Below are 21,044 nucleotides of genomic sequence, written 5' to 3' on the forward strand. Positions count from 1 at the left end.
CGTCTCCTCCTCCCACTTTCAAGTCCCCGCCAATTCGACCATCTCCATCACTTGCATGCACCGCTCACCGCCTCTTTGCTCCTTCAACCCGCCTCAACCCAGAGGCTCATCCTCCACTGTGTTGGCCTCGAGGCGGTCACTTTCTGTATCTCTCGTCCTCGCTGTCTCTCTCGACATCCTCTCACGGTCACATTTCCACCTTTCCTGCTTCACGAGGCCGGCAGGAACGATCGAGACCATCTCCCGAACCACCATTAATCCAAGGCTGACCGTCTGACAAATCCTGCAATATGGCAGGCAATGTCAATGTCGCCTTGACCAGCGAGGACCTGGCTTACGATCTCGACGCAAGAAGTGCCTCATACTTCCGAAACCAAGCATGGCCTTTACACATGGACCAAGTAACGGGTGCAAGGCCAGACCCGAGGAGGAACATTTCACCCATACAGACCAATAACCATGGACTTCGACAGACAACAATGGCAGAACATCCTATGATGGACACATGGAGGTTTCAACAGCAACAACAAAATGTCGACTACTCCAACCACCAGAACCAGTATGAGCTGCACTATGACACTCAGTTCCACAGCCTCCCGTTGCACCCTTCGCAGTTGGGAATGCTTCCCGTGTCGCAGCCTGCGACCCTGCCGGCGACGTTGCCCATGGACCATTCTTACATTCCTCTCGAGGCGGGCATAGAAGGCATGCCACACAATTGGGCTGATTTCCACACCGAACTGATCAGCTACAACACCACCGATGTTGGACTTGCTGTCTCACCCTACCAACAATTGACGAGTTCGCCAACGGGCTCCCATCTGGAAGTTCTGTCACAACCCAGCTCATGCGACGAACACGGATGGACCATGCTTGAACCCCGATCCTCTTTCGAGTCATACGAACGACATTTCTTTGTTGACCCAAATCAAACTGTCCACAATCGGACCTTATCTGAATCATCATACTCTGACTTGGAACAAAGCAATGCCAACTTCATCTCCAGTCTTGATATGAATCCGTCCCAAGCCGTCTACTCCCCGACCACACTCTCCGACAGTGACTTCGAATATATGGGACATACCCATCGCCTGTCGATCGACCATGGTTCAGCACCGGCTACCAATGTGAACCCTACCGCACTCGTTCGCCCAATCCCCATCCCTCCTACAAAAGCCTCGAGCTCCTCCATCCGATCACCCAGCTCACAAGGTTCTGCTGGCTCCCCTGGACGCAAGAACTCCAGGAAAAGTCCCATTGCAGCCAAGTCAACTGACAAGGTGACGAAGAAGTCTGCACAATCTGGAAAAGGAGATGGCGAGAAACGTGTTGGACGAAGAAAGGGTCCTCTCCGACCCGAACAGAGAAAGCAAGCCAGTGAGATCCGGAAACTGAGAGCATGCCTGCGATGTAAATTCCTGAAAAAGACATGTGATAAGGGCGAGCCTTGTGCAGGCTGCCAGCCCTCTCATGCTCGCCTTTGGCAAGTTCCGTGCACTCGTATCGACATCAAAGAGATTGGGTACTTCTTGAAAGACTGGAAATTTGATTATGAACGCCACATCTCACTTGGATTCTCGGTTGGAAACATCAAGGGGTTCTCGGACACCGAAAAAACATTATTCATCACTCATGGCTATGGCCATATGCTCCCAGTCACTGCCCGCGAGGTCTACGTCAGAGACGAATCATGCCTGAAGCTGGATTGGATCGAAGCCAGTTCTGTCCGGGAGGATGGCTTTGAGGTTCCTACTGCGAAACTCAGTGCTGGCATGGAGGGCATCAGCACAACCATGCTCAGTGACTACTTGGATCGTCATATCGATGGTACTGGCACCTTTGAGAAGTTCGTCGACGACTACTTTGAAGGCACGCCCTTCTTGTCACAAATGTTGAAGACGGCGTACCGATTCTATTTCAGGACAGGATCCAAAATTATCAAGAAGGCCCTCAAGCTCATGCTTGCGTACAACTTGACGCTTCACATTACCATGGTCGAAGGCTTGCCGGTGGAGGAAGCTTTCGTCGGCAAGATTGACGAACACCATTCGAAGTTCTATGGCAAGACCATGGCACCGGTCATGATTAACTTTCAAATAAAGTGCGCGATGGCGGACATGTGGCGCGAGCTCCACAAAGATGTCCTAGAAGAGCTGTCAAGTCTGTACTCTAGTGTGTACAGTGGCGACAAGCTCAAAAATTGGCCTACGATTTTCATTCTCGCCTCGGTTTTGCTGGCTGTGTGGGAGTGCATGCAATTTGACTGCAACTATCGGGTCCCTGACCAGGTGTCCGTGGACAGATTCTGCAACGATATGGAGACGACTCCCGTTGGTGTCGTGGTTGGGCTCTTCCAAGCCATCTCGCAGAAGCTGCCATCTTTCTTGGAATGGGACACGACGAAGCACCATACCCTTCTGGCATCAAATCCCGATGTGTGCAGTACCATGACCGAAGTTCGTGAACATGTTACGAGATACGGTGAGTTGAAGAGAAGCCCTGGTATTCTATTCTCCCACTAACTGTCATCCCTAGAAAACTATCTACGAGGACGACCTAACGCGAAATTTGACCGTAAAGATTTCGATTCGCTATCAAACAAGTTTTTGGCCAAACTTGTCATTCGAGCGAACTAACGCTGACGCACTTACGGCTATAATGAACCACTTGACTTGCAGTTATAACGAGCGATGGAGCATTTGCCACGACACCACTCACTGATTATGCTATGTTTCCTAACGAGATCCGACCGGATGACTGATGAACTTATGAGACATACAAGGCTTCATGACGATCAAAAATCGATCTTTAGCATGAATTTGGTTCTGATTTTTTTTCCTTTGTAACACTGCGAAGGTGGGATGTGGACTGCATGGGATATTGTTATTGTTGTGAGCGTAAGGGTGTTGAGAGTCAGAAGCTCGGTGAAGGAGCCATGTCTGCATTAGTGTGTAGCTGGGTGGCTTGTCCAACTCGAGAAGTTTGTGGCGACACAGCCGATAGATACGATATCCCAAAACGCCGAACGATGGCATTTTTCTGTCATGTCTACCTATATGAGTACTGCGTCCTTTCTGTAATGCATCGAGGTCGACTACTCCGTACCCGTTATTATACTGTAGATGTGTGTCTATGGCAAAATGTTCTATGTAGGACTCGGAGGAGTGTTCCGGCGCCAAAGTGGAGGGTCTGACGTACCATCATACCACGGCACAATCTTCACCACCAGTAATTCTTAGCCCAACGCCGTTTTCCCACATGCAACGGGAGAACAACGTTGTCAGTCCAAGGAACAAAAACACATTCGACGCAGGAATCAGGGAAGAACTTCCTCCCTTCCAATTGACCAACCAATTCAGTCCTTGGCCTCACACGGGCTTTTGGAACCATCGAGCTTTCTTCAACCTCATTCCTGCCCTGGTTGGGCTTTCCATCGTCTTCTAGCCAGCAAACCCTCCCTCTGGCTGGTTCCATCTCCATTGAAGCACTTCACTCCCTTGATTCCATACATCTGACCCCTCCATTTAACAACGCTTTCTCAGGACAATTGCTGTCACACGAATCGACTCTATTCCAGTAGTAGAGACACACTGCCACGACCACCAGCCCTGTGACTCCCGAATCGCAATATTCCAGCCGAATAACTCGACCCAGGTTCTGCTACATAGCACCCCTCTAGCCGGGCCCAATTTCAACCCGTAACTCACTGCTCACCTCACATCACAGTGTCTCGCAACGACCCTTATACCCTTGTACTCACTCGTACATCACCATTCTAGTCATTCTACGCACAGCCAAGGTTTCTCGACACGAACTAGGCTAACTCTGCCACCGATTCACATCAGTCTGTCCCCTCCCGGCTTGACCACTCTTTTCAGCCCTTAAAGTCAATATGCCATCTGCCACAGAAGAAGCTCCCAAAGCGGAATCTCGATTACTGCTGATCTCTAATCGTCTCCCAATTACCATCAAGCGGTCTGCTGACGGGAAGTATGATTTTTCAATGTCCTCCGGCGGGCTCGTCACAGGCCTCAGTGGCCTGGCGAAAACTACCACATTTCAATGGTATGGTTGGCCAGGCTTAGAGGTTCCTCAGGATGAGATCGAAGATGTAACTTCCAAATTGAAGGATGAGTTCAACGCCGTCCCCGTATTCATGGACGACGAACTAGCAGACAGACACTACAATGGCTTTTCCAGTGAGTCCTTGGAATACCTCTGCGTCATGTTAACTGACTGCGCCCAGATTCTATCATGTGGCCATTGTTCCACTATCATCCGGGTGAGATAACCTTCGACGAGTCGGCCTGGAACGCCTACACCGAAGCCAATCGCTTGTTTGCTCGTACGGTCGCAGAAGAGGTCCAAGATGGTGATCTCGTCTGGATTCACGACTATCATTTGATGCTTCTACCACAAATGCTCCGGGAGGAGATCGGCACCTCCAAATCGAACGTGAAGATCGGCTTTTTCCTGCACACCCCTTTTCCCTCGAGCGAGATCTACAGAATTCTCCCCGTACGGAATGAAATCCTCCTAGGCGTTCTCCACTGCGACTTGATCGGCTTCCATACCTACGACTATGCGCGGCATTTCCTCAGCAGCTGTTCTCGAATTCTAGGATTGACAACAACGCCAAATGGTGTAGAGTTCGAAGGCAAAGTGGTCACCGTTGGTGCCTTCCCCATCGGTATCGATCCTGAAAAGTTCACAGAAGGCCTCAAGAAGGAGAAAGTTCAGAAGCGGATACAGGTCTTGGAGGAGAAGTTCAAAGGAATCAAGCTGATTGTGGGAGTGGATCGTCTTGACTACATCAAGGGTGTTCCTCAAAAACTTCACGCGTTGGAAGTCTTCCTCACCGATCATCCCGAGTGGATTGGGAAGGTTGTGTTGGTTCAGGTTGCGGTACCCAGCCGACAAGATGTTGAAGAGTATCAAAATCTGCGAGCTGTGGTCAATGAGCTGGTCGGGCGAATCAACGGCAAATTCGGTAAGTTCTTGTTGTCGTTCTTGCATCAATGAGCTAACATGAGTCAGGGACCGTGGAATTCATGCCCATACACTTCATGCACAAATCTGTCAATTTCGATGAACTGATAGCCCTTTACGCCGTCTCTGATGTCTGCCTCGTCTCGTCTACTCGAGATGGCATGAATCTGGTCTCATTCGAGTACATTGCAACACAGGAGAGCAGACATGGCTCCCTCATTTTATCCGAGTTCGCTGGTGCCGCCCAGAGCTTGAACGGTAGTATTTTGGTGAACCCATGGAACACGGAAGAACTGGCGGGCGCTATCCAAGAAGCCGTTACCATGAGTCCCGAACACCGTGCCATCAATTACGCCAAATTGCACAAATATGTTTCCAAGTATACTAGGTAAACGTGCTGCCGACCTTCGTCCGATCTTTTGCTAATTGCCGCCATCAGTGCTTTTTGGGGTCAATCATTTGTGGCAGAACTGACGAGAATATCTGCGCAAGGTGAAAAGAAGCTGAAGGCGAGGCGAGCATCGTTGATACGACCACAAGCACAAGGTATCCCCCAGACCACTGAACCCGAGAAAGTAGATGCAGGTTCCAAACAGAGCCAGGCAGACGGGGTCGATAGCAAGAAGGCAGACGACGTCCCCGAGCAGGCTGAACTGTCGGTCAGATCAAGGACTGCATAAATGCGCCACAACAGGGACTATTATGCTAGGGATTTTAGACCGCATCGGCCGGACGGTGCGAAGACTAGGATTGAATCATAGACAGGGAGATTCGACCCTGGATGCATCGCATTGGGTCGTTTGTCTGCAATGAGGGCTGCATCATGTAGAAGCATATTTGAATACATTCGGCATTCTCAGAGTACAAATGTTGACTGCTAGTAAATGGAATACAGCCTACAGCCAAGAGTTGTCGATTCACCTCGAGGAGAATTCGGTACGAGTAGGTAGTCATCAGCCTGACTACCTTTCATCCTAACCAGTTAGAAGAAAAAAGAAGACGAGAGACAGCCAGAAAATAGGACTTTAGATGTATGTATGTATATATATTTTACACCGAAGAATGTTCAACGGTCCGTACGAGTACATTGTTTCCTCCCACCCAATGGCGGCCAACACAACTCACGGGCTTAAATTCTTTCATGGACGTCCAAAGAGTGAGTCCTCGACCAGGCAAGCTTGTCTGGCGAAAAAGGACTCTTTCCCACTTTGCCACCATTCTTCGTCATTGAATCCCCCCCCGGGGGATAGGTGTGGACCGTAGCCATGGTTATGGTGAGGGTGACAGAGATCATGACGGACCAGTTCTGAGGAAACCATATGTGTCTGGAGAGACTCAACCTGAATCCTGAACCCTACGAGAGGTAGAGGACGACGTTACTGGGCCAAAAGGGAACAGTCGTTGAGGGGGATCTAGTCTTCGCCCTAGCACAAGACCAGACAAGACACATGGGAAGGGCTCCGGATCCATTTCTGCACATTGTCGATTAGGCCTCCCGAGGATTTGCGAGCCAGAACTTGCTGGAAGAAGTCGGGAAGTGTGCTACGGCGCACTGAGTCGTCGGGAGAATGACCGGTTCAGGCCTGGTCAGATCGATATCTTCGGTGACGCTGCGCGATGCAAACAATCCCGATGGAAACAGGTTTGCGTCCGTCTTTTCCCTTCTCTTCGTCCTCTTGGGTGGTGGAGGAGGAGGAGGTGGTGGTGGTGGGGGAAGTTAAGCTCGACCTTTCTTTCCCTTTTAATGAGCCTTGGATTTCCCTCGGGCCCTTTGCCGCACGTTGCCCTTGATCACCTCTCCCGCCGTACCTTCCCAGCGGCCCTTGGGACTGCCGACGGTGCGCGGAGGTCTCACGTCGACCGGAAGGCCGAACGGAGTGATGACCTGGTGAACGACGTACTTGACGTTTTTGCGGGTGCCGGTGCCGGTGCCCTCTATCTGGGTGCCGGCGACGACCGGCGCAGGCTTTCGTCTGGTCTCGGCGCCGCCGTACTCGACCACGTCACCTTCGTTCAAGGTGTTGTCGGGGTCGTGGACCATGTCGTGGGCTTTCCGTTTGTAATACTTCTGTAAATGTCTATCCCAAACTTGCACCGTACGGCTGACTCGGACCGTCTTGTTCATGGTGCCGACTCGAGACACCCTGCCTACCATGGTGTGACCTTTTGCGGGCGTCTTCTTCGTGGCGTCGTTTTGTTCCTCCTTCGGAGCCTGTGTATCCGAGACGGTGGAGTTGGAAGGCGTACCGCCCGACAATGGTATCGACCCGGTCGTGGTCGCTGGAGAGGAGAGGTCAGGGGAGGGTCGAGCTGCGGCGGCGGACGCGCGTGGAAAAGGTGCATCATCATGGACACGTTGAGCTTCGCGGACTGATCGTAGTGAGGAAAAACATGTGACTTGTTGTCGAGAATGAGGAGCTCTTATTCTCTGAGGTGCTCTCGACACCGAGAAGCTCGTCATCTTTGATGACGACGACGAGCACGTCGGGACAATGTTGCGACATGGTGCCCGGCACGCTCGAAACCAGGTCGTTGAGACAGAATTCATCGTGGTTGTAGTTGCATGTACATGTGAGACCTTGAAAACTCTAGCAGATAAAATGAACACAAGTACAAGTACACAGGCTGCACGAAGTTGGGGTTCTGCCGTTGAATCGTAGATTGCAGGATACTGGAGCTCGAGGTTGTCGTGCACTGCCAAAATTTTGAAGCGCAGAGAGCAAGGGAGAGTATGTGGAGTATCTTGCTCGTGTTGGTTTAGGCCGTTTCCGAGAGCATAGGGTGTACGAGCGGACCGAGTATCAATATCAAACCACAGCTCTCCATCCTCGAGCAATTATTCGAGGTGGTGTATATATTCTGGAAAGTCGGGCTGCATTAATTGCTTCTAGTATTCTACATTTTAGGTCTGCAAGGCTGCTAGTGATGCAGAAACACGCCATTCACCCGCCATAACACCATTCGTTATGCCCGTAAGAGGAAACATATCCTTTAAGCAGCCCATACATCCTTGCCAACGCCTTCTATCCAATGGCCCAGATCGTTGACATTGCTGTCCCATTCCTTGAGGCGGTGCCTCATACCTTCGATCTGGTCTTGACCCAGGACTTTAGGTTGTACCCAGTTGATCTTTGCAATGCCAGCTACCTGATCAATCTTTCCTCGCAGCAGTCCCAAGCTCAGCGCTTTCATGATCAAGTGTTCAATCTCATCGGGCTGGACCTTGGTCTCTTGGCTGATGGTCTTGAATGTCATGGCACGATCATGAGGCGGTCGCTTAAACACCAGTTCCGTCAGTGCAGCCAAGTTGATCTTCTGCCATAAGAAAAGTCGGTGTGACTCCAGGATCGGATCTTTGCTCAAATTATTGGACATCTTGTCAAATGCTGCTAGATCTCCGCGGTTGAAAGCAAATACCAGATCTCGCAGCCATGATTGTGGATGTGGCGATTCTAGGACGTTGAGGATAGGGTGCAATAGTAGCTCGCCAAAGTTGTGAATAGTATCTGACACAAGCGCAGCGATCGCCAAATCGTAGGCTCTATGTTGTTGTTCCTCTTTTGTCAACTCTTCCTCCTCGGTGCAGGCGAGGTAGAGCAGGGAGTTTCGATAATAAGAGGTGTAGTCACCTTCGGTTTGAAAGTAGTCGGCGTTGACTCGGTAGAAGGCTGCATGAACGATGTTCTCGACGAAATCGAATTGGTCCAGGGTCTTTTGTGCCTTGTCCAATTGTTCCCTGGCTTTCGATTTCTCGCCTAATCGCAGATAGACGCTGGCAAGTTCGGTGATGGTGTAGACATGTGCGTCTTCCGAATCTGGTTTGTCTACTCTTGTGGCAAGTGTCTGGAGGAATTGACTTCGTTCATTGTCATCTAGAGGGGATTAGCGATTTCCTTGAAATGGCTTGAGAGAAGGTGTACCTGTGATCTGCGCGGATGCACCCAAAGCTAACTTGACCAGTTTCAGCTGATTGATCTTGTCGGCGAAACTGATGATGAAGGTATTGTAGATGGACAATCTTTGAGAGGCAGTCTCGGGATTGGAGAAGTATTCTAACAGAGTGTCCGTCAACTGATGCCATAGCTTTCTGTCCCATAGATCCTCGAATGTAAGAAAGGTGTGTTGTAGTTCTACTGGGGCTTCGTCTCGTTGTTCGGCCAGGAAATTGGAGATGGCTTCTGGATCATGCTGTTTAGGCATTATGAGATGATGTGTCTGGAGAGGATAGGGAAATCTGCGTCGGGGAAGATATGACTTTGGTGAAGGTGGTAGAGGACTGCTGATAGTGAGGCGTGCTTGCAAATGTGAGTGTTGCATTAGATACTGGCTCATACAGTTGAACGCGCCGCCCGATCGTGCCTGCAGCTCTAGGGCAGATGCCAAGTTGACTTACCCTGCTTTGGGATGAGACTGACGCCGCCCTGTGTGAACACCGGCCACTATTTCGATGAAGTTGCGTCAAAGGCATCGGGCACTTCATTATTTTCTTTATGTCCCAATATTTGAGAACGGCTTGACAACAGGCTCTCAATACTTTTCTAGGTAAGGTAGGTAGTCTATCTTCTCTCTAGAGACTCTACTCATGAAAGCACTCTCTACACATCACCGATCCTCTAACCTCGCCACCTCGTCTAAATCGCTTGTGCTTTCACGTCTGCCTCGATGATACCTTTGTCGGTCTTGCTCGGATCATGCACTCCGTCATTGATGTATTCGAATCCGTTGAGGTAGATGAAATCCTCGGTGATGGGTTCATCGAGTAGAGTTTCTTTGGCAGGGAAGAATTTGTTAAGGGTGTAGTAGACGACAGCAGTACTGCCAAATCCCCAGAGGTAGTTCATGTCCCAGATATGTAGGATGCCCGGGCTGAGTTGGATGTGGGAGTTGACAGCGTTGGCAAGGCCTGGTAGGTTTGGAGGAACTGAGATGAGAAAGCAGATGACGGCCCGCCAGTTGAATCCGCGGTGGTACCGATAACGACCCCGTCGTCGGTACAGCCCAGGCACGTCGTAATTCCTCTTCTTGACGATCCAATAATCCACGGCTAGAAGAGCCGCGATGGGGGCGAGGAAGATAGAGAGACTGGAGATGAAGGTCAAGAGGGACGAAGCGGAATGGACGATCTTCCACGGTACCATTACCCAGCCACTGATGATTGTGGTAATCATAATCCCTCGACGTATGTTGATATATTTGGGAAACAGGTTGGTCATATCATTGGAACAGGAAACCACATTTGCCGTCAAGTTGGTACCGATCTGAGCTACGATCCAACACAGACCGACGAAAAAGGCACCACACCGGCCCCAAGGACCGTGCCAATGCGAAGCCAATTCCAACGGATCCCAGATGAATTCACCGTAGACGACTTTGGCACAACTGGTGGAGATGGTGCCGTACATTGCCATGAGGACGTTGATGAAGGGTAGCATCAACGCTTGAAGACCGACTCCTCTCTTCCGTTTCATGTATCGGGTAAAGTCAGGGATGTTGGTGGCCATGGTCGCCCAACCCCCACACTGACTGGAATAGTTGTTGAGGATTCGCCAGGATCGAGCGGATCCTGATATTGAATATTCCTGATCCCAAATTCTGCCCACCCCATTCGCCTTTTTGGTCATGGCAATGACGACAGCCGTAGAAACGGTCAAGACGATGAAGATTTTGAAGACAAAGAACCAACGAAGTTTGTGAGGAGGAGTCAGCAGGATCGGGAATTGTATCGACCAAAAAACCAAATGGGCCACCATTTGATTCGTGGTGACCCCCATGCTTTCGGGAATGGTGTTGGGAATGTCGAGAAATGATGGCCAAATGGCTCTAATACATTGGAACATGGCCAAACTACCGGTCCAAGTTTGAATGGCTGAGGTTCGACGTTAGACAATGCTGACCAACTGACACTCAGATGTGTACACCTTACCGTGCCAAAACATCGCCGTCGCCATTCGAATAATGACTGCGAATCGGGCAAAATAAAAGCCACACGACGCTCTAATGGCCACCGGGAATGGAATGTGATAATGTGCTCCGATGACACCATTGAGTACCAGGGGGATCGTGTCAGTCAAGCCTCCGAGCAGAGCTATCAAAACTGTCAGCATGTATGTGGACGTGGAAGGCGGTGATGGTGGTGACGACGTACGAAGATACAAGGCTTCCCTCCACGTCAAGCCTCCTTGAATGATTGAAGCAGGACCTTCCCAACCTTGGGCGTTGAGGGCGTCACTGAACCAAAACCCGGCAACCTCGAATGACCCCCAAGTCCGACGTTCTAGTGGCGTCACGTCCGAGTCGATATTGGACCAAGTTCCTTCGTCGGCAAAAGTGGTTGTTTGTTTAGGGAGTTTCCAACCCGAAAGATGAGAATGGCTTTCTATTTTGGTTTTTAGGTGTTGTTTGGACGCTACAACACGTTGGCGAAGGATTTGAGCCATCTTGTCATAAGAAATACCCACACTATGAATCAAAAGATCTATAGGTTCTAGATTTCTATCGTACACATAGACACATACAGACATATATATAGATGTATGTATCTCCATATCTATATCAACCCCGTTATCAACAAACGTCTTCGTGGCCGTGGCCCCCGGGGGCGCCGTCGGCCAAATCCACCCACCACTGCTCTCAGCGTCTATCCTTATCCCGAAGGAAATGACCCTTGATGATATCCGTTCGGAAAATACCTGATACTGTAGATACAAGTAGACGTCTACCTACTGAGTACCCCGGCATGGGTGGGCCGATCGTCGTGACCACCGCCTTTGTAGTACCAAAGCTTGTCATTCCTTATCAATGATGTATTCCGTTCGGTTACAATCCGATTCCCCTATAGGCTACGAGTAATCACTCAGTAGAGTCTGAGAGAAACTATCAGACAAGTCGGATTTGGGCGCCAAACCATCGTTCAGTCCTTATCGGACAAGGTCTTACTTACTCCCTACAACAGGCACCTCGAGCCTTCAGTGTGTTCACAGTAGAGACGATTGAGTATGGGAGTCGTCGATGTACACTCTGTAATTCAGTAATGATCTGGGGGAGATCGGTTCAGTATATACTTGTTGCCCTCGTGAGCTTTGCCCGGAGTGCATGTGCAGCCGCTTCCGAACCGGCGACCACCGACAATGCCGTTTCCTCTATTTCTTGATATCGATGACAGCAGGTTGGTAGGCTTACATTCAAGGCCAGGCGAGTCGGTCAGTGCTTTGCTGGAACAAAAGAACCTCCAATGGGACTTTGATGAATCTCCCTTGGCGGTTCAACTGACCGACGCCAAAGAAGCCCTTTGCTCTCATCATCACACTGCCACCGATACACCACCTGGGAGGGGGTATACCGTCTTTCGAATCACCAGCATTTCCAAAACCTTTACCGTTTATGCTCTACCCCTCCAGAGCATCCATCCCGACTCTGTCGTGACAGAACACTTGCCGGAGCTTTCAACGCATCAGAATGCCCCTGCTGTCAATTTGTTGGATGTCACCGTCCAGATGTTGGCCAGTCGGCTCAATCGAATTGCGAGAGACACGGATGGATCGTGCTTCGTCTGTAGAGAATTCATGGACCAGTATGACGAGGATAAACTGCAGCATCGAGGGTTTTCCCCAGCCAGTCATTGACACATCGACTGAAGTCGATTGAATAGAGGCGCAGGTGACCTAGGTTGTCAACAATGCGAATAGGATGAAGCATGAGAACGGAACTCAGGGCTGACGTCATGATTGTGCTGACGACCAGGTACGTAGGACGACCAAGGGCGTTTCAAAGGGCTCTTGAGCCGGCGAGTTGGACCATGCTGTAATACTGCAGGTATACAAGCAGAAGTGAGGAAGTGAGCTGTACCAATTAATTCGGCCCTCCTAGGCCCCATTGGCAGCGGTTTATGAGCAGCCCGCGTTCTAGGGTCAGTCAAAATCCATATGCGTTGCTTAAACTGGCATAAATTAGGTAGACAACAGCCAATCGATGTGTATACAAACTAGCTAGGCCAAGGGCACCATACGCTCGGCCACTCGCGTACAAGCGGCCAGTTCCTGGCCAGCAACGCTTTTTAGAGCGACCAGACACTCCGCAGTTTGATGGTGGCAACAACATGAGAACACGGGGTTTCGATGGGTTGGACAGCATCAAAATGGAGCCATAGCACTTCGAAATTGATGCAGACGGAAGCCTCTTGTCCCTTCATCTACGCACATATCCCGTGGGCTTCCCAGCTTATCGGATATACTTCAGTCCCCTGGAAGTCCGAGCACATACAAACTGCTGCTAGATATCTCAACTGACCTGGCTTCCTTCATCCTCGCGCTAACATGCCGCATTCCTCTTCCGTCTTCAATCCGTCCACTACTCACGGCTCTTCTCGACAGCACATTTCAGCAGCCTGCCTGAAGTGTAAGGCGCGCAAGTCCAAGTTGCAGTATTTGGCCTGTCGAGTACTGGGAATGCATCGCTAAAGCGGATTATAGTGCTCGGGCGGTTGCCCTTGCCGCGCTTGTAGTCGCGCTGGCCTCGAGTGCGTCTACGGCGTGTCTCTCGACAAACGACGTAAGATCCACCTAGAACGAGCGCATACCGAGTCTGCGCTTCAGAAAGAGCTCCTGAACCGCCTCTTTGACCTCATCCGCGACGGCGATGATCACATTCGAAATCGGCTGAAGGATGATGTACACATTCAAACCCTCTCTCAACGACTGGGCTTCAGAATAATGGAAGATCCCGGCGACTCTCTCGATCAGGTTGAAGAGATTCGTTCCTGGCCTTCATCTCAGTCGTGGGAGGTAAGTCGAGAAGCAAGTCATGGTTGGATCCAGAGTGAAGTGTTGATTCGGCGGCATCGTTTGTCGCCGTTGGAACATGACACAGCAGCGACTGATACAGGTCTCCAGAATATTTTGGGATTCGACAGCGGTGCGAGCAGTGGACAATTTGATCTTGCAGGACTGTCAAGGACGACCACACCGAGTCCCGTTGATTTTGACCCTCGTGATCAATATCGGATCTTAGGTTCCAAGCACCACGACATTCCTGCTGTAAAGTCAGTAGGCATCTTCGGACAGCCTTCAGGTGAAGTCGCCCAACAACTCCATCATCCTACTGCAAGCCACTTGCCCTTGAACTTACATGTTCCCCAGTACTTGATCCAACCAGCCCTGTTTGAGGAGGAAAGATGTCCTCTTGCGGCCGTGTATACCGACTTTCGAGACTATGGACGCCGACGTTTAGCAGAAGGACACTCTGCCGAAGTTGTATTAGGCAGTCCTCAGGTTGACTTGAGCGTGTTTTTTGGTGGCTGCAAACTTGAAGACCGTCACACACCAAATACATGGGCTTGCCAGTATATGAGTCTCCTTAAGGACTTGGACATTTATGTGTCGCTGGCATGTGTCTTCACGTATTCGCGGTTCATGCGGGTCAGCAATGCCATCACTCAGTTACTCGGGAACGAGAATGAGCTAATCAACACCAGTGGGCTATCGCACCGTCCGAAGAAACTTATGCCTTGCTTCCTGAGGCGATGAGGCCAACACCGCTTCAGAGACTAGTCCCCCATCACCCAGGAGTCGACTTGCCCATCTTGTAAGTTCAGGTCCTCCTAAACTCTACCTTTGCTCAAATTCCTTTTCAGCCCAGAAATGCGCGACGGACTCATCCACGACATGCGTGATTATATTGTTGCTCTTCAGACGTTCGGCTGCAGCGTTAATTGGCCATATGTAACGATTTTTGCATCCATTTCTCAAGTACATGATTCGTCCTAAGCACGGTGTTGGTTAGCAGATAGAACACCGGGATAGTATCGGCAGTGCTCAAGTCCTTCAACTTACAAAGTAGTAAGCTAGACGACCTCCCCTTTAGCAAATGGTCCAAGCACGTGATCTCGATTTGGATGCCAAGTCCTGCTCGGAACCTCTGAGCTCTCCCATGTCGTCGAGTCAATTGATCTTGTAACAGCTCCTACAGCAACGTAGCGCATCCCTCTTTACTTGAACGCCATCCCCAATCGTGTGGACTGGTGTACGGGTACTGCACTCAAAATGCAGGCCTGTCAACCAACCACCCTTGCGCTGCGCGCAGCTCGAACGTCCCTACCGAAACCCATTCAGCGACGAAACCTCCAAGATGTCGCGATCACCCGGACGGGCAAACCCATTTTAAGAACACAGGGCGGAAGGTCATCGTTAGGAGGACACACAGCGACCGTTTTTGGAGCAAATGGATTCCTTGGCAGATACATCGTCAATAGGCTAGCAAGAAGAGGAAACCAAGTCGTCGTACCGTACCGTGATGACATGGGCAAGCGACATCTCAAAGTCACAGGCGACCTTGGTCGGGTCAGCTTCATTGAATTCGACCTGAGAAACACGCAGTCCATTGAGGAAGCCGTGAGACATTCGGACATGGTCTTTAACCTGATTGGCAAGAACTATCCCACCAAGAACTTCAGCCTTTTCGACGTCAACGTCGAGGGCGTTGAGAGAATCGCGGAGGCGTGTGCAAAGTACGACGTCGATCGGTTCATTCATCTCTCCTCATTCAACGCGGACCCCAACTCCCCCTCGGATTTCTTCAGAGCCAAGGTAAGGCATGTCCGACATAAGCACCGACCAGAGAGGCTGACTGCAGTACAGGCCCAAGGTGAACAAGTGGCACGCCAGCTATTCCCCGAAACCACCATCGTCCGTCCCGCGCCCTGCTTCGGCTTCGAAGACAACCTGCTCCATCGTCTAGCCGGTGTCACCAATTTGTTGACTGTGAACAACATGCAAGAACGCTTCTGGCCTGTCCATGTACGTCCTTTGTTGTCCCCAATGCCCCCCTTCGACCAAACAAACGTTTTCCCCTCTGGCTAACCCGTAAAATCCAGGCCATTGACGTTGGCGAGGCTCTCGAGCGCATCGGCTACGACGACACCACCGCCGGAGAGACGTTCGAGCTCTACGGTCCCACGAACTACAGCATGGCCGAGATCGCCGAGATCGTGGATCGAGAAATCATCAAGCAGCGCCGACACATCAACCTGCCGAAGTGGCTGCTCAAGCCCGTGCTGCACTACCTGAACAAGGTGATCTGGTGGCCGATCCTGGGCGCCGACCAGATGGAGCAAGAGTGTCTGGACCAGGTCATCGACCGCAGCGCGAAGACGTTCAGAGACCTCAACATGGAACCGGCCGAGCTCAGGGACCTGACGTATCAATACCTGCAAGATTACCGGAGCAGTAGCTACTATGACCTGCCGCCGGCCACGGCACGGGAGAAGCAGCAGGCGAAGAAGTACCTGCACGTCATTGATGATCAGTAGAGGATCTTTTGGTATGGTTTTTGATCCCTTTTTTTTGTCGTTCCAAAAGAGGTTCGTCATGGGGGCTCGCCGGGGAAGCAGACGACCCGAAAAAGGCCTGGATTTTGTACATACATACATATATGGCCCTTCAGAAGGTTAACCATGAAGGTTCCTTGAAGACAGATTTATATAAAAATGGACTGCAACTTGAACCCAAAACATCGAGACCGTAAAGTGTTGTATGATGGTAGATCTTCCAGTCATCTTCCCTTTAGTGTTTTATCCAGCAGACGCAAAAAGCCAGCCTACGTCTTAAGAATCCGGACATATCTTCTTGAAGAAGCCAGTGCTAAGAAAAAACACAAAGCGAACTATAGCACATTACGCCACTTTGTACAGAGCAGTAGCTATATACACAATTCTAATTTTTGCAACTTGATGAACCGGGGACCATCAATCATCGTCGGAGAGGCTGTAAGCAGCTTGCGGGTCCTCGCCCGACATCAAGATGTCGACGAGACTCCGGCGGAAAGGCCACCGTTCGTACGCCAGGGCAATCTCGACCACCAACCCTGCGGGGAGAGACCGCACCCTGATGGCGGACAGGTTGTAACACCCACCCTTGGTCGGGTCGTGGATCCCAGGGATCGTCTCGATGAAATCATCGACGCCCTCGTGGACGAGCGTCCTCAAGGCATCGTAGACGGTCCTGGACCAGCTGAGCCAGAGATTCCTCTCCACGTAGCCAAAGTAGACCATGGTGTCGTGGGTACTGATTTTCCGGAGAAAGTCCACCCGCGGCGTGACGTCCAGCAAGGCCAGGTGTTTTGTTTTTGGCAGGAAATCCTCGTCGTGCACGAGAATGGGCTCTGCTTCACGTTGGTTCCACGACATGACCGGAGGGTTCAGGTCCAGTGCTCGGTAATCGTCAATGGCCTTCTCGGCGAAGAGTCTGTTCGTTCTGCTCAATCTCGAGATGCTAGCACTCAGGTTTTCGGAACGATTTCGGAGTTCGAACTCCTTCTCGGTTGGTTGTTGTTGCGCATCTCGTGAGTTCGCCTTTGCCGCGGCGAGGTCCCTCCATTCCTTGTCAATACGTCTTTGCTCTTTGACAAGTTCGACAGCCCTCATATGTGTCTTGTGCTGAGTCAACGCGACCTTGAGCAAGCTCTGCCACTCCTCTTGCTCGGAATTGATGATACGAAGTTTCAAAAGATTGTCGATGGAAGCCTTCTTGTGCCACGCTGGATGCACTTCCCGCAAATGATCGTCCAGTTCCAAGAAGCGTGTGACCCATGCCGCATCCGAGATGAAGCCTCCCGTTCGGATGTTTTTTGGGCTGGGGAAAACGCCCAGGAGGTAAGTTGGCGACAATTGATCCCTTCTGTGATCTGGAACCCGAAGATCGACCCCGTTCTCCATAGCTTTGACACGAGCTCGATCTTGCACCTCCATTTCTCGCCATTTCTGGAAGAAGGTGGGTCGGTCGTTCGCAGGACCGCCCACGAGCTCTTGTATCTTGTGGCTTGCTTCCAGCATGACAGCCTGTGCTCGCCGTACTCCCACAGTGCGCGGGATATAAGCATCCTTCTCTTCGTCCGGGACCCATGCCAGTACGCGAACCAAACCGTAACGATGAATGTCCGTTCGTATCCTCCACAGCGACATATAGAGGTCGGAGAAAAACTTCCGGGCAGGTGAACCCTTGTATAGATTTGTTTTGAACTGTGCTCCGGAGAGATTGACCGTCAATAACAGTGCAGGGTTGGGATGCAGAGCATTTCCGGTAGGATACTCAGACAAGAGCCCGTTGTTTGGATTGAATGCGTCTTCAAGTACGGCTGCGCGTCGATACGTCGAGTCATTTTCAGTCAAGAGAGGCTCGAGGGAGACGGCGTAATTCGCAAAGTTAGGTTCAACCAGAACATGCCGTCGTGGTTGTAGCAGGTCGTGGAGCTTTTGTGACCATAGACCCTTTCCCGGGTTTATGTCAATGAGGTCGCAGGATCCAGGTCCAGGCAGGGTAGCCCGAAGGCGAGTGAGTACCGTATCTTGAAGACAAATTTAGCAATGAACGGAAAAGATGTAGAGAGGGACTCACCACATAACTCCGGATTGACAATATCAATTCGCGTAGTCCTTTTCCGTGGGCCGGTAGGGGCTGCTAGGTGTCGAACAAATGTTTTGGCGCCCCGTGGAATGTGTCGAAGGAGGTGTCGTCTGTTCATGCGCAGGTGAGTGTAGGTAATACCGAGGATTCCCGTTGTTGACTTGGAAAGAGAGCATCAGAGTCAGTCTTCGATCTTGCAGAGAGTTTGCGAAGGTATCGCTCGCAGCGAGAAATGTCAACAAATAGCGTCTAAAGTTGGGAGCCTCGCCAGCCGGGTCGGCCAAAGTTGAAGGCTGCCAGAGCCTTGTCGATCGCTTGGAGAGTGTCGCATCAACCCCGCAGAGTGTGGTTGGTACAGTGTATTCAATCAACTTTCGAGGACACCCTCGTCATGGTTACAGGCGAGGCTCGCGTGCCCTCCTTCAACTTCCTTATTATAAACGAGGAAGTCCCTCTGTAGACCTCATTGAATCTCTATTTCTCTCTCACACACGCACTTCAATTTCCTACATATACCTTTCGTCCCCGCAAACTGCTCCAAAACTGAACTTCAATCCCCCTTCATAGTGACCCCCAACATGGCGACTCCAGGGCAGCCTTCGGGGGTCGAGCTCAACTCTCAGCAGCGCTTCTTTCATTACTTCCAGCAAGAAATTACAGGTATGCCTCTTCTCCCCCCTCGGTTCGAGGTCTCTGCTTATCCTCCTCTCCACTCAGCTCTTCAAGATCAGATGAGTCGATTGGCAGACACAGCCGTAACAGGTGGCGAGCGAGCAGATGCGGCAGACCACTGCTTAGCGGGCATAACCCGACTTTCCAACGAGGTCAAAGACGCCTCAGGTAACATTCCTGCCTACGATCAAAGAACATATGCGGAGGTATGACTTCACCCGAGTCTGCCGGAGTCGGATCGGTGACTGATCCGCCTGGTGCAGGCGATCAAAGCTCTACAGGAGAGACTCGACGAGACTCGCAAAGCATTCGCTCCTAAACCCAAGTTCTCGTTCAAGACGGCCCACAAGAGTCCTTCGGCCTTGTCCCTGAGCGATGCTGCCGAGATTGCAGCAGAGAAACGTCGCGGCGTTCCAGGGTCCCTCGCCCCAGACTCCGAGACGAACTCATCCTTTGCCAATACTCCTGCCTATAACACCACCCCTCAGAACGAAAGAGCAGACGACGGCCAAGACACAGACAATTCTGCGGAGAACAAGGGACAGACATATAGCGATACGGAGACAAAGACAGACGGTGCCCAAGAGAGGCCTTCTCTCTCCACGACCGCAACCTCGACGTCCATCACGAACCAAACGCATACGCACATCATCTTGCCTTCATCGTCGTTAAACTCTCAAACGCCATGTTCCCTATCAAAGCTCACCAACTGCGTTCTCGATCTCTCCGTCCCTACCACCGCCACTGCTCCCTTTGCCAGCATCACCATCACCTCGATCAACACGTCTCTCCTTCTATGTGGCTCTGTTTCCGGTCCAGCACACATCACTGGCGTCAAGGACAGCATCTTGGTCCTTGGGTGTCGCCAATTCCGCATGCATGAGTGCCACAATGTCGACGTCTACCTCTACTGTACTAGCAGACCTATCATCGAGGACTGCAGCGGTATCCGCTTCACCCCGTTGCCCAAGTTTCATGTAAGGTCGCCATTCCCATGCTCTCTAGATATAGTATTGACCATGACGCAGGCTGATCTCGTCAAGGCCTCACAAGGCACGTCTCACCCGTCAGTGAATCAATGGGATCAGGTAGACGACTTCAAATGGTTGAGAAACGAGCCCAGCCCGAATTGGTCTGTACTACCGGCAGAAAATATCATACCAGAAGAAACTTGGCGAGAAATCGTGCCGGGAGGACCAGGCTGGGGTTTGAGTGACATCCTCCGAGCCGTAGGCCTTCCCAGTGATGGAAGCAATGCAGATACAAGCTAAAGAGCAGCGGACCATACATGCCCTGCGAACTAACGAAGTGACGACGAAGCTACGCGGAAATCGACATGACCTGATTTGAGAGACAGAGGATTTTGTGGTTGGCTACGAGGAGGTCCACCAATAGCTGGGAGCAAAGCACTCCTTTCATGGTGGACGGAAAAGAGAGAAAGAGAGAGCGAAATGTGACGACACCCAAATACAACGATTCCAAGACTTGTGGCGAGACATACAAATTTCATATCTTAACAAGCAGAGAGACACGAGGGTTATGAAAAGAGCTGTTTGAGAGTCTGTGACAGCATTTACTCGACGGCGTGAGCGACGAAATTCAGAAATCCGAGACTGACAAAGATTTTGTTTTCGACACTTGATACTCGTCAAGGTACTAGTACAACAAATACAGTCACTTTATGGAATAGCCAAGTGACACCATCAGTTTCGAGTCTGCCTTCCTTTTGTATACCGTAGTACACAATGATATGTGTCCACGCTCAAATTTCCCAGTGGATTCAGCAGTGAGGGAGGTTGATATCAACACGCGTCGCAAGAGAAAAAAGGGGCCCGGGGCCTCGAAGGCCACGTCGAATCCATTATCAATCATCAAATAAGTTTGACGGGGATGGCGCCTCAAAACGTCGTCCGTGGCAATGGGGGAAACCCATAACTCGCTCGACGTTCCTAGGCAAAAAGTGTGTTTCGCAGCGACGAGTCTCGAGGT

General features: G+C 51.0%; 8 protein-coding genes across 10 annotated transcripts; 5 read left to right on the top strand and 3 right to left on the bottom strand.

Annotated features, from left to right (window-relative positions):
• Nucleotides 1-67: 67 nt before the first annotated feature.
• PV06_04561 (uncharacterized protein) lies at nucleotides 68-3,045 on the top strand. The gene is made up of 2 exons (XM_016405470.1): nucleotides 68-2,481; nucleotides 2,536-3,045. The coding sequence occupies exons 1-2, from the start codon at nucleotides 291-293 to the stop codon at nucleotides 2,634-2,636; spliced, it is 2,292 nt and encodes a 763-aa protein (XP_016263676.1). The 5' UTR covers nucleotides 68-290; the 3' UTR covers nucleotides 2,637-3,045.
• Nucleotides 3,046-3,291: 246 nt separating this feature from the next.
• Nucleotides 3,292-6,050, top strand: PV06_04562 (alpha,alpha-trehalose-phosphate synthase [UDP-forming]). 3 transcript variants are annotated; one of them, XM_016405471.1, is made up of 4 exons: nucleotides 3,292-4,199; nucleotides 4,247-4,990; nucleotides 5,038-5,377; nucleotides 5,429-6,050. In XM_016405471.1, the coding sequence occupies exons 1-4, from the start codon at nucleotides 3,893-3,895 to the stop codon at nucleotides 5,667-5,669; spliced, it is 1,632 nt and encodes a 543-aa protein (XP_016263677.1). In that variant the 5' UTR covers nucleotides 3,292-3,892; the 3' UTR covers nucleotides 5,670-6,050. The 3 variants fall into 3 exon arrangements, with proteins under 3 accessions (XP_016263677.1, XP_016263679.1, XP_016263678.1); XM_016405473.1 differs by having other exon boundaries at nucleotides 3,292-4,990; XM_016405472.1 differs by having other exon boundaries at nucleotides 5,038-6,050.
• Nucleotides 5,999-7,679, bottom strand: PV06_04563 (uncharacterized protein). Its single transcript, XM_016405474.1, has one exon. The coding sequence runs from the start codon at nucleotides 7,535-7,537 to the stop codon at nucleotides 6,731-6,733; it is 807 nt and encodes a 268-aa protein (XP_016263680.1). The 5' UTR covers nucleotides 7,538-7,679; the 3' UTR covers nucleotides 5,999-6,730.
• A 127-nt stretch (nucleotides 7,680-7,806) lies between these two features.
• Nucleotides 7,807-9,309, bottom strand: PV06_04564 (uncharacterized protein). The gene is made up of 2 exons (XM_016405475.1): nucleotides 8,910-9,309; nucleotides 7,807-8,861 (listed from the first exon to the last, which is right to left on the bottom strand). The coding sequence occupies exons 1-2, from the start codon at nucleotides 9,304-9,306 to the stop codon at nucleotides 7,981-7,983; spliced, it is 1,278 nt and encodes a 425-aa protein (XP_016263681.1). The 5' UTR covers nucleotides 9,307-9,309; the 3' UTR covers nucleotides 7,807-7,980.
• A 2,807-nt stretch (nucleotides 9,310-12,116) lies between these two features.
• Nucleotides 12,117-14,750, top strand: PV06_04565 (uncharacterized protein; the record flags this gene model as incomplete). The annotated part of the gene is made up of 5 exons (XM_016405476.1): nucleotides 12,117-12,536; nucleotides 13,458-13,769; nucleotides 13,878-14,402; nucleotides 14,459-14,568; nucleotides 14,618-14,750. 5 exons carry the CDS (start codon nucleotides 12,117-12,119, stop codon nucleotides 14,748-14,750), a joined length of 1,500 nt encoding a protein of 499 aa, XP_016263682.1.
• A 181-nt stretch (nucleotides 14,751-14,931) lies between these two features.
• On the top strand, nucleotides 14,932-16,488 carry PV06_04566 (uncharacterized protein). Its single transcript, XM_016405477.1, has 3 exons — nucleotides 14,932-15,569; nucleotides 15,621-15,779; nucleotides 15,857-16,488. The coding sequence occupies exons 1-3, from the start codon at nucleotides 15,027-15,029 to the stop codon at nucleotides 16,289-16,291; spliced, it is 1,137 nt and encodes a 378-aa protein (XP_016263683.1). The 5' UTR covers nucleotides 14,932-15,026; the 3' UTR covers nucleotides 16,292-16,488.
• PV06_04567 (uncharacterized protein) lies at nucleotides 16,454-18,641 on the bottom strand. The gene is made up of 2 exons (XM_016405478.1): nucleotides 18,375-18,641; nucleotides 16,454-18,324 (listed from the first exon to the last, which is right to left on the bottom strand). Exons 1-2 carry the CDS (start codon nucleotides 18,499-18,501, stop codon nucleotides 16,727-16,729), a joined length of 1,725 nt encoding a protein of 574 aa, XP_016263684.1. The 5' UTR covers nucleotides 18,502-18,641; the 3' UTR covers nucleotides 16,454-16,726.
• A 159-nt stretch (nucleotides 18,642-18,800) lies between these two features.
• Nucleotides 18,801-20,966, top strand: PV06_04568 (uncharacterized protein). The gene is made up of 4 exons (XM_016405479.1): nucleotides 18,801-19,043; nucleotides 19,101-19,261; nucleotides 19,319-20,032; nucleotides 20,084-20,966. The coding sequence occupies exons 1-4, from the start codon at nucleotides 18,962-18,964 to the stop codon at nucleotides 20,324-20,326; spliced, it is 1,200 nt and encodes a 399-aa protein (XP_016263685.1). The 5' UTR covers nucleotides 18,801-18,961; the 3' UTR covers nucleotides 20,327-20,966.
• Nucleotides 20,967-21,044: the final 78 nt, after the last annotated feature.

The sequence above is a fragment of the Exophiala oligosperma genome, assembly GCF_000835515.1.
Source record: "Exophiala oligosperma strain CBS 72588 unplaced genomic scaffold supercont1.4, whole genome shotgun sequence".
Lineage (NCBI taxonomy): Eukaryota > Fungi > Ascomycota > Eurotiomycetes > Chaetothyriales > Herpotrichiellaceae > Exophiala > Exophiala oligosperma.